This window comes from Anabas testudineus, chromosome 6 (genome assembly GCF_900324465.2).
Source record: "Anabas testudineus chromosome 6, fAnaTes1.2, whole genome shotgun sequence".
In the NCBI taxonomy this organism is placed as follows: domain Eukaryota; kingdom Metazoa; phylum Chordata; class Actinopteri; order Anabantiformes; family Anabantidae; genus Anabas; species Anabas testudineus.
Window position 1 is genome coordinate 849,324 of NC_046615.1, and position 12,846 is coordinate 862,169.

Here is a 12,846-nt window from a genome sequence, read left to right on the forward strand (position 1 = left end):
AGTGTTTTGTATACAGTGCATTAGTAGGCTCTCCCCTATACTTTCTAATGTTGTGCTGAATGGCTTCGCTATAAGAAAAGACCCCTTGTGCAATGAGAATACTCCGGACTGTTACCTTACACTATGCGGACTTTGTCCTACAGTAGATAAAGGAGCCGTCTGAATACCACTTAGCCCGCTACAGGTTTAGAACAAAGTCATCAATTACTAGTAAACGACAAACACTGAATAATTAAAGCACTGACACATTGGGGTTGTATGTAATTATAAGCATCACTTAAATGATTTCAGAAATGTACTGGTAGTGGTAATGAGACAATCACAATGTGACTGCCAACTAATGCCATAGTGCTTCTGGGTACCCATATTTAGCTTCAGTTGACCCCATTTTAACTGTTGCTATGCAGTGGTTTGCTTACTGTAACCTTTTTAATCATATGATACTGATATTTAGGATTTCCCTGATTTCCTTCTCAGCATCGACCAGTCTTGTTAATGCTAAAAAACGGAGGTTCAGCGCTTAACAGCTCCATTGAGTGTCTCCGCTGCTGCAGAATACAAAGTTGAAGGACAGCTGATGGAATGCTTACGTGGGCGCATAGTGGTTGCCATGGTTACCTTGGCTTTAGCATTTGTCCAGCTCTACTTCATACTAAAATAAAACCTGCTTCTTGTCATTTATTTCCAGTAGAGCTATATTTTTAACCTGCATTTAGCAAAGCAACAGTAGTATATAGCAGACTTTCACACGGAGAATGTGTGGCCTGTGCAGTACATTGCGTGAGATAATGGCTGTTATCACCAGGGCTGGCAAAATGACGTGAGTTACACACAGAATTGTACTGCAACTGATTTTACTAACAGAATCGACAACTCTGCTTTTGTGTGTGTGTGTGTGTGTGCTCATATGCATAAACAAAGGAGATAGGGAAGTGGGTGGGAAAGATGTCAGGATGCAGGGAGAAAGGCAGACAACCCAAAAAAGGTGGCACCTTGTGCCTTGTTTGGATGCCCAGGACAGATGCTGGCCTCTGCATTCCAGCAACCTTCAAACACTGCGGGCAAAACAGACAGAGTAAGGGGTTTGTCACATGGCAAACAAACAGAAAATCAACATAAAGTGTGTTATCTTGAAGTTAAGTCATAACTGGACTTCCTCCTTGTTAGGTCAAAATTCTTCTTCAGTCTGAGTATAGTTGGTTAGAGACCACAAATATATATTTTACAGGCTGGTTTTACTTCATTCCTGTCTTGAATAGGCTTGTTAAGTGACACAATAAGGGGATGGTGTGAATTAATGTAATAGTCACACACTGCTTCTTTGCAGTGCCTCCAAATCTTGAGCGTCAGCGCACAGCCATTTTCAGATATCTCCAGAGAAATTCAACTGGGTTTAAGTCTGGGCTCTGTCTGAACCACTCAAGGACATTCACAGAGTGAATACTAACATAGCTACTTTTATTTTGGCTGTGTTGGGTTGTTGTCCTGTGGAAAGATGAACCGTTGTCCAGAGCAGTCTGGAACAGGTTTTTATCAAGGATGTCTCTGTACATTGCTGCATTCATCAATCCCTTGATCCTGACTTGTCTCTCAGTTCCTGCCGCTCATCCCCACAGCATGATGCTGCCACCACCATGCTTTACTTTAGGAATGGTATTGGCCAGGTAGTGAGCAGTGACTGTTTTTTTTTCTAGACCTGACTCTTGGCATTCAGGCCAAAGAGTTCAATCATTGTTTCATTTGACCAGAGAATCATGTTTCTCATGGTCTGAGAGGACTTCGGGTGAATTTTGGCAAACTTTTACTGATGAGTGGTTTCCGTCTGGTCATACAGATCTGACAGGTGGAGTGCTGCAGAGATGGTTGTACTTCTGGACGGTTCTTCTCTCACCACAGAGAAATACTGGAGCTCTTTCAAAGTGACCATCAGGTTCTTGGTCACCTCCCTGACTAAGGCCCTTTTCTTTGATCACTCAATTTGCTCAGATGGCCTGCCCTAAGAAGAGTCCTTGTGGTTCCAAACATCTTCCATTTACAGATGATAGAGGCCACTGTGCTCATTTGAACTTTTAATGCTGACCCTTCCCCACATCTCTGCCTCAATACAATTCTGTCTTGGATATAGACAGGTGTATGCCTTTTCAGTCAACAAGTTGTCCAAATAGCTGAATTTCCCACAGGTAAACTCTAATCAAGTAGTCGAAACATCTCAAGTATGATCAATGGTAACAGGATGCACCAGAGCTCAATTTTGAGTGTCATGGCAAAGGCTATGAATATTTCATGTAATTTTTTCATTTTCCTTTTTTAATAAATTTGCAAGAATTGCTGACATCTATTTAAGTATTTTCCATTAAATTAAAAAAAGACAATTGGTTATGCCCAATGGTTAATGCATATCTTTCTATTACATATTTACCTGGAGTGATTGGAGATATAAAACAGTATACAACTACCTATAAAGCTGAGTCTGAGCTTAAATGGAAAGGAGAAAAAGGTGCTGTGTGTGTGTCTGTGCGTATGCATGACACATGAGAGGAATGCATTTGTTCTTTGTGGGAATATAAAAGAAGCATGGTTTATCTCCAGTCCACTGTCTCCACCACCTGTACCTTGATGGTTTGTGGGTTTTTCCTCATGGTTGATCCAAACCAGTTTCCAGAGGCTTTAACAGCTTTGGAAAAAACTGACAATTGGACCTTGAGTTGGACCAAAATCTAACAAGACTAAAAGTATAGCCATCCCAACAGCAATGTGATGGTGTACTCAGTCGGCGTAGTGCTGACTTTGGCTAATTGCGAACATGTTCAGTGTGACAGAACAATATGCTGATGGTTGTCAGCTATAATTTTTGCTAAATCCATTTAATGACTAGCACTAAACACAAAGAGAGAAGGTGTTAATACCCAATAACCAGGGTCTTGCATCAAGCTAAAAGACCTGTGTTAAGGCCAAGAATCTTTTGAAATCTTCATCTGCACGTGGAGTGGTTAATCCTTTGAACTCGTAGCACATACAATATTTGTTTCCATGTCAGCATACACATGCACATGTGTTGGTTGCTCCTGTAAATGAACCTTCATGAATCTTTAATGCATTTGAAACCGAACAGAGTAATCAGTTCAAACATCTCACCCCTTACACACACACACACACACCAACCACAGGCCTAATCACAACCTATTCTCTCCCTCCATCTTTGTTTCTTCTTCTCCTTTCCTTTTCATCTAATTTGACTTTTTCTCTCTCTACCTCCTCCTTTGCCCTCACCTCTTTCTGTTCCTGTTGTATGTCTGGGTGAACGTAAATAGCGTGTGATGATGATGGGAGCAGCTAGTTGGCCCCAGGAGGCCTGTCTTTCTCTTAATGACAGGCTGACTTTCTGAAAGCGTGAATACATTACTAGAGAGAGAGCGAGGGGGGAGCCATTAGAGACAGAGAGAGAGGGAGAAAAAATTGGTAAAGGATTTGTGAAGGACAAATTCATCTACAGAGCACTACATAATGGGGATACCTTGGCAGTAGGAACAGAGAAATGTGCCTATCATATTTATATAGACGTACAATGACAGTGGAGAAATGGTTCATAGCAATGGCTAACAGCTCGTCCTTGTATTGTACAGTGGAGAAATAATAAGTCCAGTGCAGCTATACACAAACAACAACAGCAACATAATTACACAAATGAACATTGTCATTAATAAAATAAGTTATATGCATTAAATTGGGATGACAAAGGACAGTATTGAACATGCCTTTGTTTGCAGTGACAAACAACGTGTCCAGTACAATGAAAGTAACTTTGAACCTCGTCTTGAAGGATTTCTGGCCCATTCTTTTAGAGCAGAAACTTGGGAATCTTTCTTTTCAGTTCCATCTACAAATGTTCTAATTCCACCACCTTTATTCTTTCAGTAATCTCTCTCTTTTGAAGTGCGCTTTGGATTTGGAACCTATTTTCATCTGACTTGTTTTCTTAGTGCCTGGTCAGAAATATTGCAAGGAGCTCTTGTATGTGACCAGTTCACAGAGGAGTGATGCCTCTACTACTTTCATATAATATCCCCAGTCGTGTTTATGTGAGAGGTTCTAATGAGAGAGGTTAGGAGTCAAGTCTGTGCCATTTTGATGCTGCTCAACAATCTTGTTCTGAAGATCTTAGGAAAGCTCTTTGCCTCTATCCATCATCAGATGTTTATCGCATGACATGTTGACAAGCTATCCCTTTAAAAGTGGAAATACTAATAGCCACATGCAGTAACCCAGCTGATTCTAATTATCATGGGTAAGAAAGGTAATTAGTACGATCACCGGGTTCAATGCTTAACTGCTGCAAGTTTATTTCAATTTTATACACATAAATGTTCCTCAGAATTTTATGATTTATTTAGCTGTGTTGCTAGCTGGTAGTTTATACTGATGTCTGGCCTTGATTTCATATGAATAGCTTTACTAATGTTTACTTCCAGCAACATATTATACCCAACACAGATGATATCTGATTGTTTTTTCCCAGTTTGCAGAGATTTTAAAGGCACATTTACTACAACAGCACCATGCACATACTGTAAGCATTTATAAAAAAAAGATTCTATTCAATTTAATTTTAATTGTATAGCACCAAATCACAACAGAAGTCATCTCAAGGCACTTTACAGTGTAAGGTTTAAGACCTTACGGAGTAAAATTTTAGAAAACCCAATAATCACATTTGAACAAGCTTGGGATTGTTGATATGATAAGATGTGATGATATACTGTGTCTATCATGTAGTAACACCCTCTAACTCTCTAACATAGATTTAGGTAATTGATGCACTGGTTCTCCGTAATACTGATTGTTTGCTTGGAAACCACCTGTAAGCTTCTCTCTTGAGCCTTTTTTCTGCCTTTCTTTGAGCCAGCATTGCTGCTTTCTCCCTCTTCACCTCCATCTCTATGGCTCTTTGGAGGCAGAATGCGTAGGAGGTTGCTGTAATGTTGCAGTTCTTTCTCTGTCCTGGCAGGCAAACACTGATGGTTTGTGTGGGTGAGGTCTGACTCTTCACACACTGCCAAGATCAGGAAGGAAAGGGACAAGAAGAAGAGGGGGAGGCAGTGGAGGCGGGAGAGTAGGGACAGAGGCTGTAGTAGTGTTGGGCATCAAAAACCAGATCTGAGTTTGAACTCCATCCATAGAATTAGTAGGGATTTATTTAGAAACATGCTTTTTTTTTAATTATTTGATATTGAAAAACTCTGCACTAATGTTAACAATGCCTTGGCACTAATGCTCAGAATTGTCACTTCACACAATTTGTAGTTTTACATGACAAATGCATGTTCTGCAGCACAGTATAAGAGTGCAGTATTTTTTTCTGAATACCACATATTGTACACAGCTTATATTAATACATAAAGCTGCAGTAGAATTCAAAAAGAGGACACACACAAGACTTCAACTGTTGTATGGTTTGTATAGTAACCTTATATAACCTTGTATAGTAATATTGAAAAAGAACAGCTCCTCCAGCAAATTGTTATTCCTCCTACAAAAGTAAGATCATAGAGGTAAAACCTAAATATTTACAACTATCTGAATATGACACAAGATTTGTGTATGATAGTTTTTTAGTAAAATTCATAATCCAGGTTGTATATCTTCATCCCTTTACACCAATTACACCAACTGTTTCTAATATTCAGTATGGTTCTATTTAGATCTATCAGCCAGCAGAACATCTAACCTGTCACTAAAATAAAGTATGAAACGATAGATGATGATTATTTTCTGTTGGATTTTAGCTTCCTTTGCTTCACTTCTCTGTCTCTCTTCACTGATCTCTCTGCATATCACAAATCTCTTTATGCAGCAGCAGAATCCAATCTGAACCATCTCCATATTTAGATGCACAGTTTTATTCAAGGTTTATCAATTCATGGGAAGTTTCCAGCCATAATATTATACAGTTTTGCACCGGAGGTTTTTTTTAGGAAGGAAGGGGAACTTCACATTGTTAATTTGAACATATAAGGGTTATACATTTTATTGTTATTTTTAATATACATATATTTAAACTTGTTTAATCTCCACTTAAGTCTACATGCACATCTCTTTATTATTATTATTATTATTATTATTATTATTATTATTATTATTATTATTATTATTATTATTATTAAAATTCTACTTAACCCAGTAACCCCAATGCACTAATAACTACTAGAAAATGTAATAGCATTACTTTAATTCTTTAGATAACGTATTATTATTGTTTTATTAATTTTACTTTTATTACAGTTTCCATCATTTTTTTGTATTTCCTTTTTGTGCTTTTATTGAAGCATTTCATTGCCAGAAAGGGTGCTTCTTTATTGCTGTATCCTACTTTCAAGGACAAGAGATTCTATTTTAAATGATGGCCGCTGGGTAGAAAAGTGTTTTCTGTTGACCCAGTCGCAAAACAAAAATGAAATGACTGGCAACCAAAATGTTTTGAAATTTATACTGAGTTTTATATCTTGACATAAGTTAAAGAATATGCACACTGAACTTAATTTGAATGGAGGGTCAGTTAAACTAAATCACACATGTTTTAGAGGCCACCTAAATCTTTTGGATATCCATTTTCATAGGGAAGGATACTGCCTACATTAAGGATTGTGGCGTAACCAGAGTAACAGAGACATATAAATCATGGAAATGCATCATAATGGATAAGCATGCACTGCAAGTTAAACCTGTCAGTGGTGTATTGTGCTTGGTTTCCTCTCATATTGTATATGAAATGTTTTTTACTCAATATTTCAGATTATTTCAAAACAGTCCATATTTACTGTACTAGTTTTTACACTTCTAAGCCCATACAACTGAAACAGTCTAAATGTGAAGTCATTTTAAACCAGTGCAACCTGCACTGCCAGTGGTCTCCTGTGAAAAAGTGATGTGCTTTGCTGACCCAACTATCTGCTCCGACCTCATCCTTATGCCTCTGCATGACCTTGTTATATTTATTAGAGCCACTACATGTTGCCCAACTCCAATATTTTTACAGGAAAACAGTCTCATGTACACACTACACCTTACATTGCAGAAACATTAGTATTTTTTTCGTCCTCTCTAATAAACTATCAAAGTTTAGAGAGGTTTTATCAATTCCAGATTTTCACTATAAACACTTTTTATAATAAATGGCTATTTGGCACCTGGCAGTGACTGGAGCATCAGAGTAGAAGACTGGAATGGAAGCGTTTTGTCTCATAATTCCTTTTTTTATTCAAAGTAATAAAAATAATTATTATTATAATGTACTTTATTGATCCCCTTGGGGAAATTGTGGGTGGACAGCTGCCAGACTGTACATATTGGCGCTACTATAGGGTTTCTGTGTCTTGCCTAAGGACACCACAACAAGTAGCCAGGAGGAACTGGGAATTAAACCACTAATCCTGGAGTTTGTATACGACTGCTCTACCACCTGAGCTACTGCTGTGTAATGGGTATTTTATCAGTCCCCTGTGTTTAGTAATCATTTTGTAATCCTGTAAGAGTGTTTTGTTTTAGTGTATCAGCATTTCCCAGGAATACATTCTCAAAGATCAATGGTTGTGGAGCAGAGTGAGCTGCCTTGTCACAGATGACACCACTGGTCTAAGGTAATTGGTATGTGGTGTTTCTAGGTTGCAGGTCTTCACTGTATAATAAGCTCAATTATTCAAGTAAAACTCATCAGTTGGCATTAAACATTTCACACTGTGCCTTTGCCATTGCTCTCTATTGTTATTTGGTTCTAATAAGGACTAGATTAAGTGCAGTCACTGTAATCTATTTGTGCTTTTTGTTCTAATGCCTCACAAGCCACCTAAGCCCCTGTGTCCCTGACTGCCATGCTTGTAGAATGCTAGGTAAATAATGTGCAAACTTTATGCAGACCTGCACTTAGGCAGACTATAAAATCAAAAACACAAAAAGGGATTTCAGTAACAGTAAAAAAGGGAACTATGTTGCTGCAAGCAAGAAGGATTTAATTTATTTTGAAGCAAAGCTTCCTTTTTGACACAGGTCGTTCTACAAGTGAGTGGTTTTATTTTCTGAGATGAAAAGCTACTGCACTGAATGCGCAAAAGGCTTCCATGCAGAGAGAACTCAATGGAAACACTTTGAGAAGTAGAATTTAAAATATGTTTCTGTGTCTGTCTGCTGTATAATCATATCCACTGAATGCACGCGTATGCAGCACAACCGGTAACTGGTGTGTCCCTGCATATGTGGACTTTGAATAGGATAATTGATCTGACATTTCATTAGTCGATTTAACCCTCAGGGGGTCAGATGCCACTGTCAGAAATGAGCTCAGCCAATCAATGTGTAGCTCACTCTGAGTCCGGAGCGGTAGTGGGTTCTGTCTGCATCAAAAGCTGTTGTAGTTCCATGTGTGATGACAAGTTGAAAAACCTTTCCATCATCATCAGTATGGTGTTTTAGGGTAGGTCTTAACTCTCTGTGTTACCTCTCTGATCATGTTACCTCATCAACTCTTGAACTACTAGTCTCATTATCACTGATAAATATGTTGTCAGCTGGGGAGAGTGAGAGTGTGGTTTGCCAGTGTTGCAGTATTTAAGACTGCATTACACAGTGCAGTGGAACACCCTCCTTACCTCCATATGGTTGTCTACTTGATATATTATCTATGTGGTTTATGTAGTGCTGGCAAAACCAAATGAAAACATGAAACGTATTAGTTAAATGAGCTATACAAGGCAAAACATATTATTGTAGTGTGTTACCTAAAAACATGGGAATCATCCCAACATCCTTTTTTCTTAATTTTTATCTTTTATTTTTTATCAAATAACAACAACAGCAAAGTCATCATGGTCAATATTACTGTATGTGCATTTGCAGAAAGAAAACTAATATTGTATAGAGCTACATAACCATACTGTAACAGAACCAGAGCCTCCCAAGGAACATTTTATTATTTTATTTTCTTATTAACGATAATTTTATTTAGTTAAAAATTTAAAAATAGACCGGAAAACAGAGTGTTTTGTTGAAGCAGCAACTGCTCTTCACCTGCTAAATGCTGCTCCATGTTCACCAGCTATTTCCAAATTATGTGTGCTGTTTGTTGTTGAGTGGGTAGTGGATACTGGGTTGATATTGTATATAAATGGTAAATATTCTCCACTTATATAGCGCTTTTCTACCTAGCTTGTACTCAAAGAGCTTTACACTGCGTCTCATTCACCCATTCACACGCACAAGCACACACACACACACACACACACACACACACACACACACACACACACACACACACACACACCGATGGCAGGTTCAGCATCTTGCCCAAGAGCACTTTGGCATGTGGCATGAAAGTAGCTGATGAAAGAATTCATCAGGTGCCACCTGTACCTGAAATATCTTATTTCAACTGAAAGTGCAGTTTTAGCCTGCTGGGCCACAGACCCATGATGGTTTACAGTCCTTTAAAGGAGGAGGCTCCGCCTCCAGAATACAGTTTAGGTATGAGGGGTCTGCAGTCTTCTGTTGTGTAGTAAATGCTTTACAGCATTTGGATTTGTTTTGGTTGGTTTGGTTTGGGAGTCAGAGAGATAACGGAAACATGCAAACGTTTTTTACTGATGAGTCAATTTAAAGAAGACAAAATGACAAAAAGCACCTTTTACTGATCTTTTCATGCATACCTTGTAAACAAAGACGCACAATGTAGTACACTCTCACACAGAGTCAGAGCCAAGAGGTCTTTGGGGGAAACAGATGTTCAGTGCAATCTGATTTGCGTGTTCTGATTTGTTGCCATCCGTTTCATGCTGAATCCAAAGTGGGCCAGTATCCTGTTCCAGTGCTGGTCTCCCACATGACAAGCACTCATGATATGCTACAAACTTTTATGGCCAACAAACCACAGCACCAAGTGAGTTAAGCCCATGTCAGCTGTACACACAGTAAAACTGGGGAGAAGGACACAAAGGTTTGACACTTTAAAATATTTGCAGTAAATCTGCAGAGCACTGTCAATAAAGAAGTGTGTATACACTGTCACTGCCACACTACATCTGTACTCTCCAATTCTACATGCAGTGCATGTTTCTTCATTAATCCAGCCATCCATTATCTGAAACATTTGTCCTGTTGAGTGTTGAAGGAGCCAATCGCAGTCGCTCATGGATGAAGAGAAGGATACACCCCCAATATGTCGCCAGTCTGTCTCATGGCTGATACAGAGACATACAGAGATAAACTGTTGTCAACTAATTTGTATGTCACCGAGGATTAGACAAAATGTAATGGACCATTTAGGACAATTCAGAAACTGAACAATACAAAAAATAATCATCAGTATTCAGTTAAGAAAATAATCACTGGTAGCAACCCTACTAACAAGTCTCATCTGTCTTTCTTTCCAGATACATTGAAAACTGGACTGGTCTGCAGACCTTAAGGGATGTGGATATGGAGCTCTACACTGGCTTACAGAGGCTGTAAGTAATAACACATTCCTCTTTATGTCTTTGCTACAGCTTATCAACGCTAAAACGACAAACTGCTGAATATTTCCCTGTGCACCAAGTGTTACACCAGTTAAAACAGATGCATAGTATTGAAAACAAAAATTACAGTAGTAGTTTATTTGTTTCCAAATAATTTTCTGGTTATGTGCCTTCTAGCTTTCTGAAAATAAATCAGTATTAAGTTATTACTGTAAATCACTATAGGCATTTCCATGAAAGACATTGAAATTGAGAGTTATGGAAAAGTTATAAAATGCTTTCATCCCAGATAGTAAGTTTTTTTTTTTTTTTAAGAAAATAAGAACCTGTGTAGTCATAAAAAGATAAATAGTTCACAGCTAGACAATCAATAATTTCTGTCTTTCTCAGATGGAAATGGACCACACTGAAGTCCAGTGTCATCAGTTCTCTAGGCTGAAGTGTATTTTAATTATCAGTTTGAAACAAAACTAATTTCTAGCTGAAAATTACAGGTAAGCATGTGATTCCAAATAAACATTCTTCTTATGTCTTCTAACTGGTACCAAACAGTGTCAGTCCTTATTAGATATACCATGGTTCCAGCTAAATGCCAGCTAATCTTTTAAAATTGTTTAAACCAGTTTCCAGGAAATTATCCGAAAATCTGGGGCCCATAGCATGAAGTGTGAAGTGCATCTACATACCTACTGTTTATGTCATTGCGTTTTCTCTGCAGTGATTTTTCCAAGAATCTCTTTAAAAAGATTTAAAATTTAAAAATATGTGAACTGACCTCTTAACCTTCTATGAATATGAGAATCTATCACCTCCATCAAATAATATTATCCAGTATAAATGTTTTGAATTGGCATTGGTTTGATAAACACCAAATTAAGACAGTAGAAGAAGAGAAATTGGAAGAAACATAGATTTGAAGTTCTATTCATTCTCAGAGGAGTGGTGTAGTACATCACCACTCTGTGGAATGGCTCCAATCCTCCAGCTGGGCACAGACGCTGGCTCCTCTCCCACTTACAACTAGCTGATTAAAAGTGAGCTGCAGGTTACTCTCAAATCCAAATGAGCTATTATGGGAGATACAGAGTATACTAATCGCCAACAGTTGGCCAACAGTCAAACTTTTCTTGGTCTTATTTCTCAAAGTAGTTACATTTTATTCCAGAGATTTTGTTTGGGTCTTGTTGCAAACAAATACAGAAAAGAGTTGCTGAATAATCAACAGAACTTTTAAATGTAAATAACCAATGGTGAATCTAATGCATATCACTTATTTTCAAACATTGGCCAAATTCAATTCAATTTGATTTTATTTGTATAAAGCCAAATCACAACAGATGTCATCCCAAGGCACTTTACAGTGTTTAAAGTTTAAGACGTTACAAAACAATTATAAGCCCTAGAGAAAAAGCATTTACTATTGCAGTAACAAGTGTTGTTGTCACCTTTTCTCCATTTCTCATTTTTTACCTAATTATTCTAGCTGGGCAGCATGTCCTTGTGTTCTTCAGCTATATTAGCCTGTAATCAGATTCAGAGGAGCTAGATTTGAGTGGATTTTGATTTGATGGAGCTGCGGTTTAAAGCACAGAGTTAGAGGCAAAGAAAGAGTGAGAAGGCATAGAGGATACTTTAACTTTCAGTCAAGTCATGTTGAATGTAAAACAATAACTGCTTAAGGCTCAGTATGGATAAGACCAAAGGACTGTTGTGGACTTTAGGAGGAGCAGGAAGAACCTAGTCTCTGTCACCATTGCAGGAAATGAAAAGACAGAGCAGCCAGGAGGCTTCATTCCACTGACTTGTATAGGCTACTAATCAGCGTAGTAGTACTAGTAGTCTAGGAGGCCAACAAACTGAACAAGCTGATCAGGAAGACAAAACTATTTGAGGGAAAATGGAAAGTTTGGAAGCCATGGCATAGAAGAAACTGGTGAATAAGATCAATGTCATCCTGCACAATCCCTTTCACATGCTCTGTAATGAACTGTGGCAGTTGGGAGGCTCATTTAGCCATATACTCATTTTACCAAAAAGCAAGATGGAGTGCTTCAGGCTTTATAACTGAACCACCAACTAGTTATGACTACTGAGCTGACTGTAAAATCACTTCGCTTTTTAAATGACTAAAACAAAGTGCTTGCAGGTGCACAGCTGCCTGAGATATAGGTGAGAGATGCTGGTGATATTGTGATGTGCCAACATTAAATTGGTCAAAAACAATTAGCTGTTGTGGAATAGAGCAGGAATAATTGGCTCAAGTCATAGAAACATTGTCAATGAAAAACTCAAAGACAAGTGTGTATAAATACAGTAATCCCACCTGGTATGTGAATTAATTTTGTAG

General features: G+C 38.1%; 1 protein-coding gene across 2 annotated transcripts in view; it reads left to right on the forward strand.

The window, feature by feature from the left end:
- Positions 1 to 12,846, forward strand: part of LOC113165337 (NT-3 growth factor receptor-like) — a 138,046-nt gene that overhangs the window by 18,082 nt on the left and 107,118 nt on the right. For both annotated transcript variants that reach the window (XM_026364750.1, XM_026364749.1), the window contains exon 2: positions 10,416 to 10,490. In XM_026364750.1, coding sequence (XP_026220535.1) covers positions 10,416 to 10,490 — 75 coding nt within the window. The remainder of the gene's footprint in view (positions 1 to 10,415; positions 10,491 to 12,846) is intronic.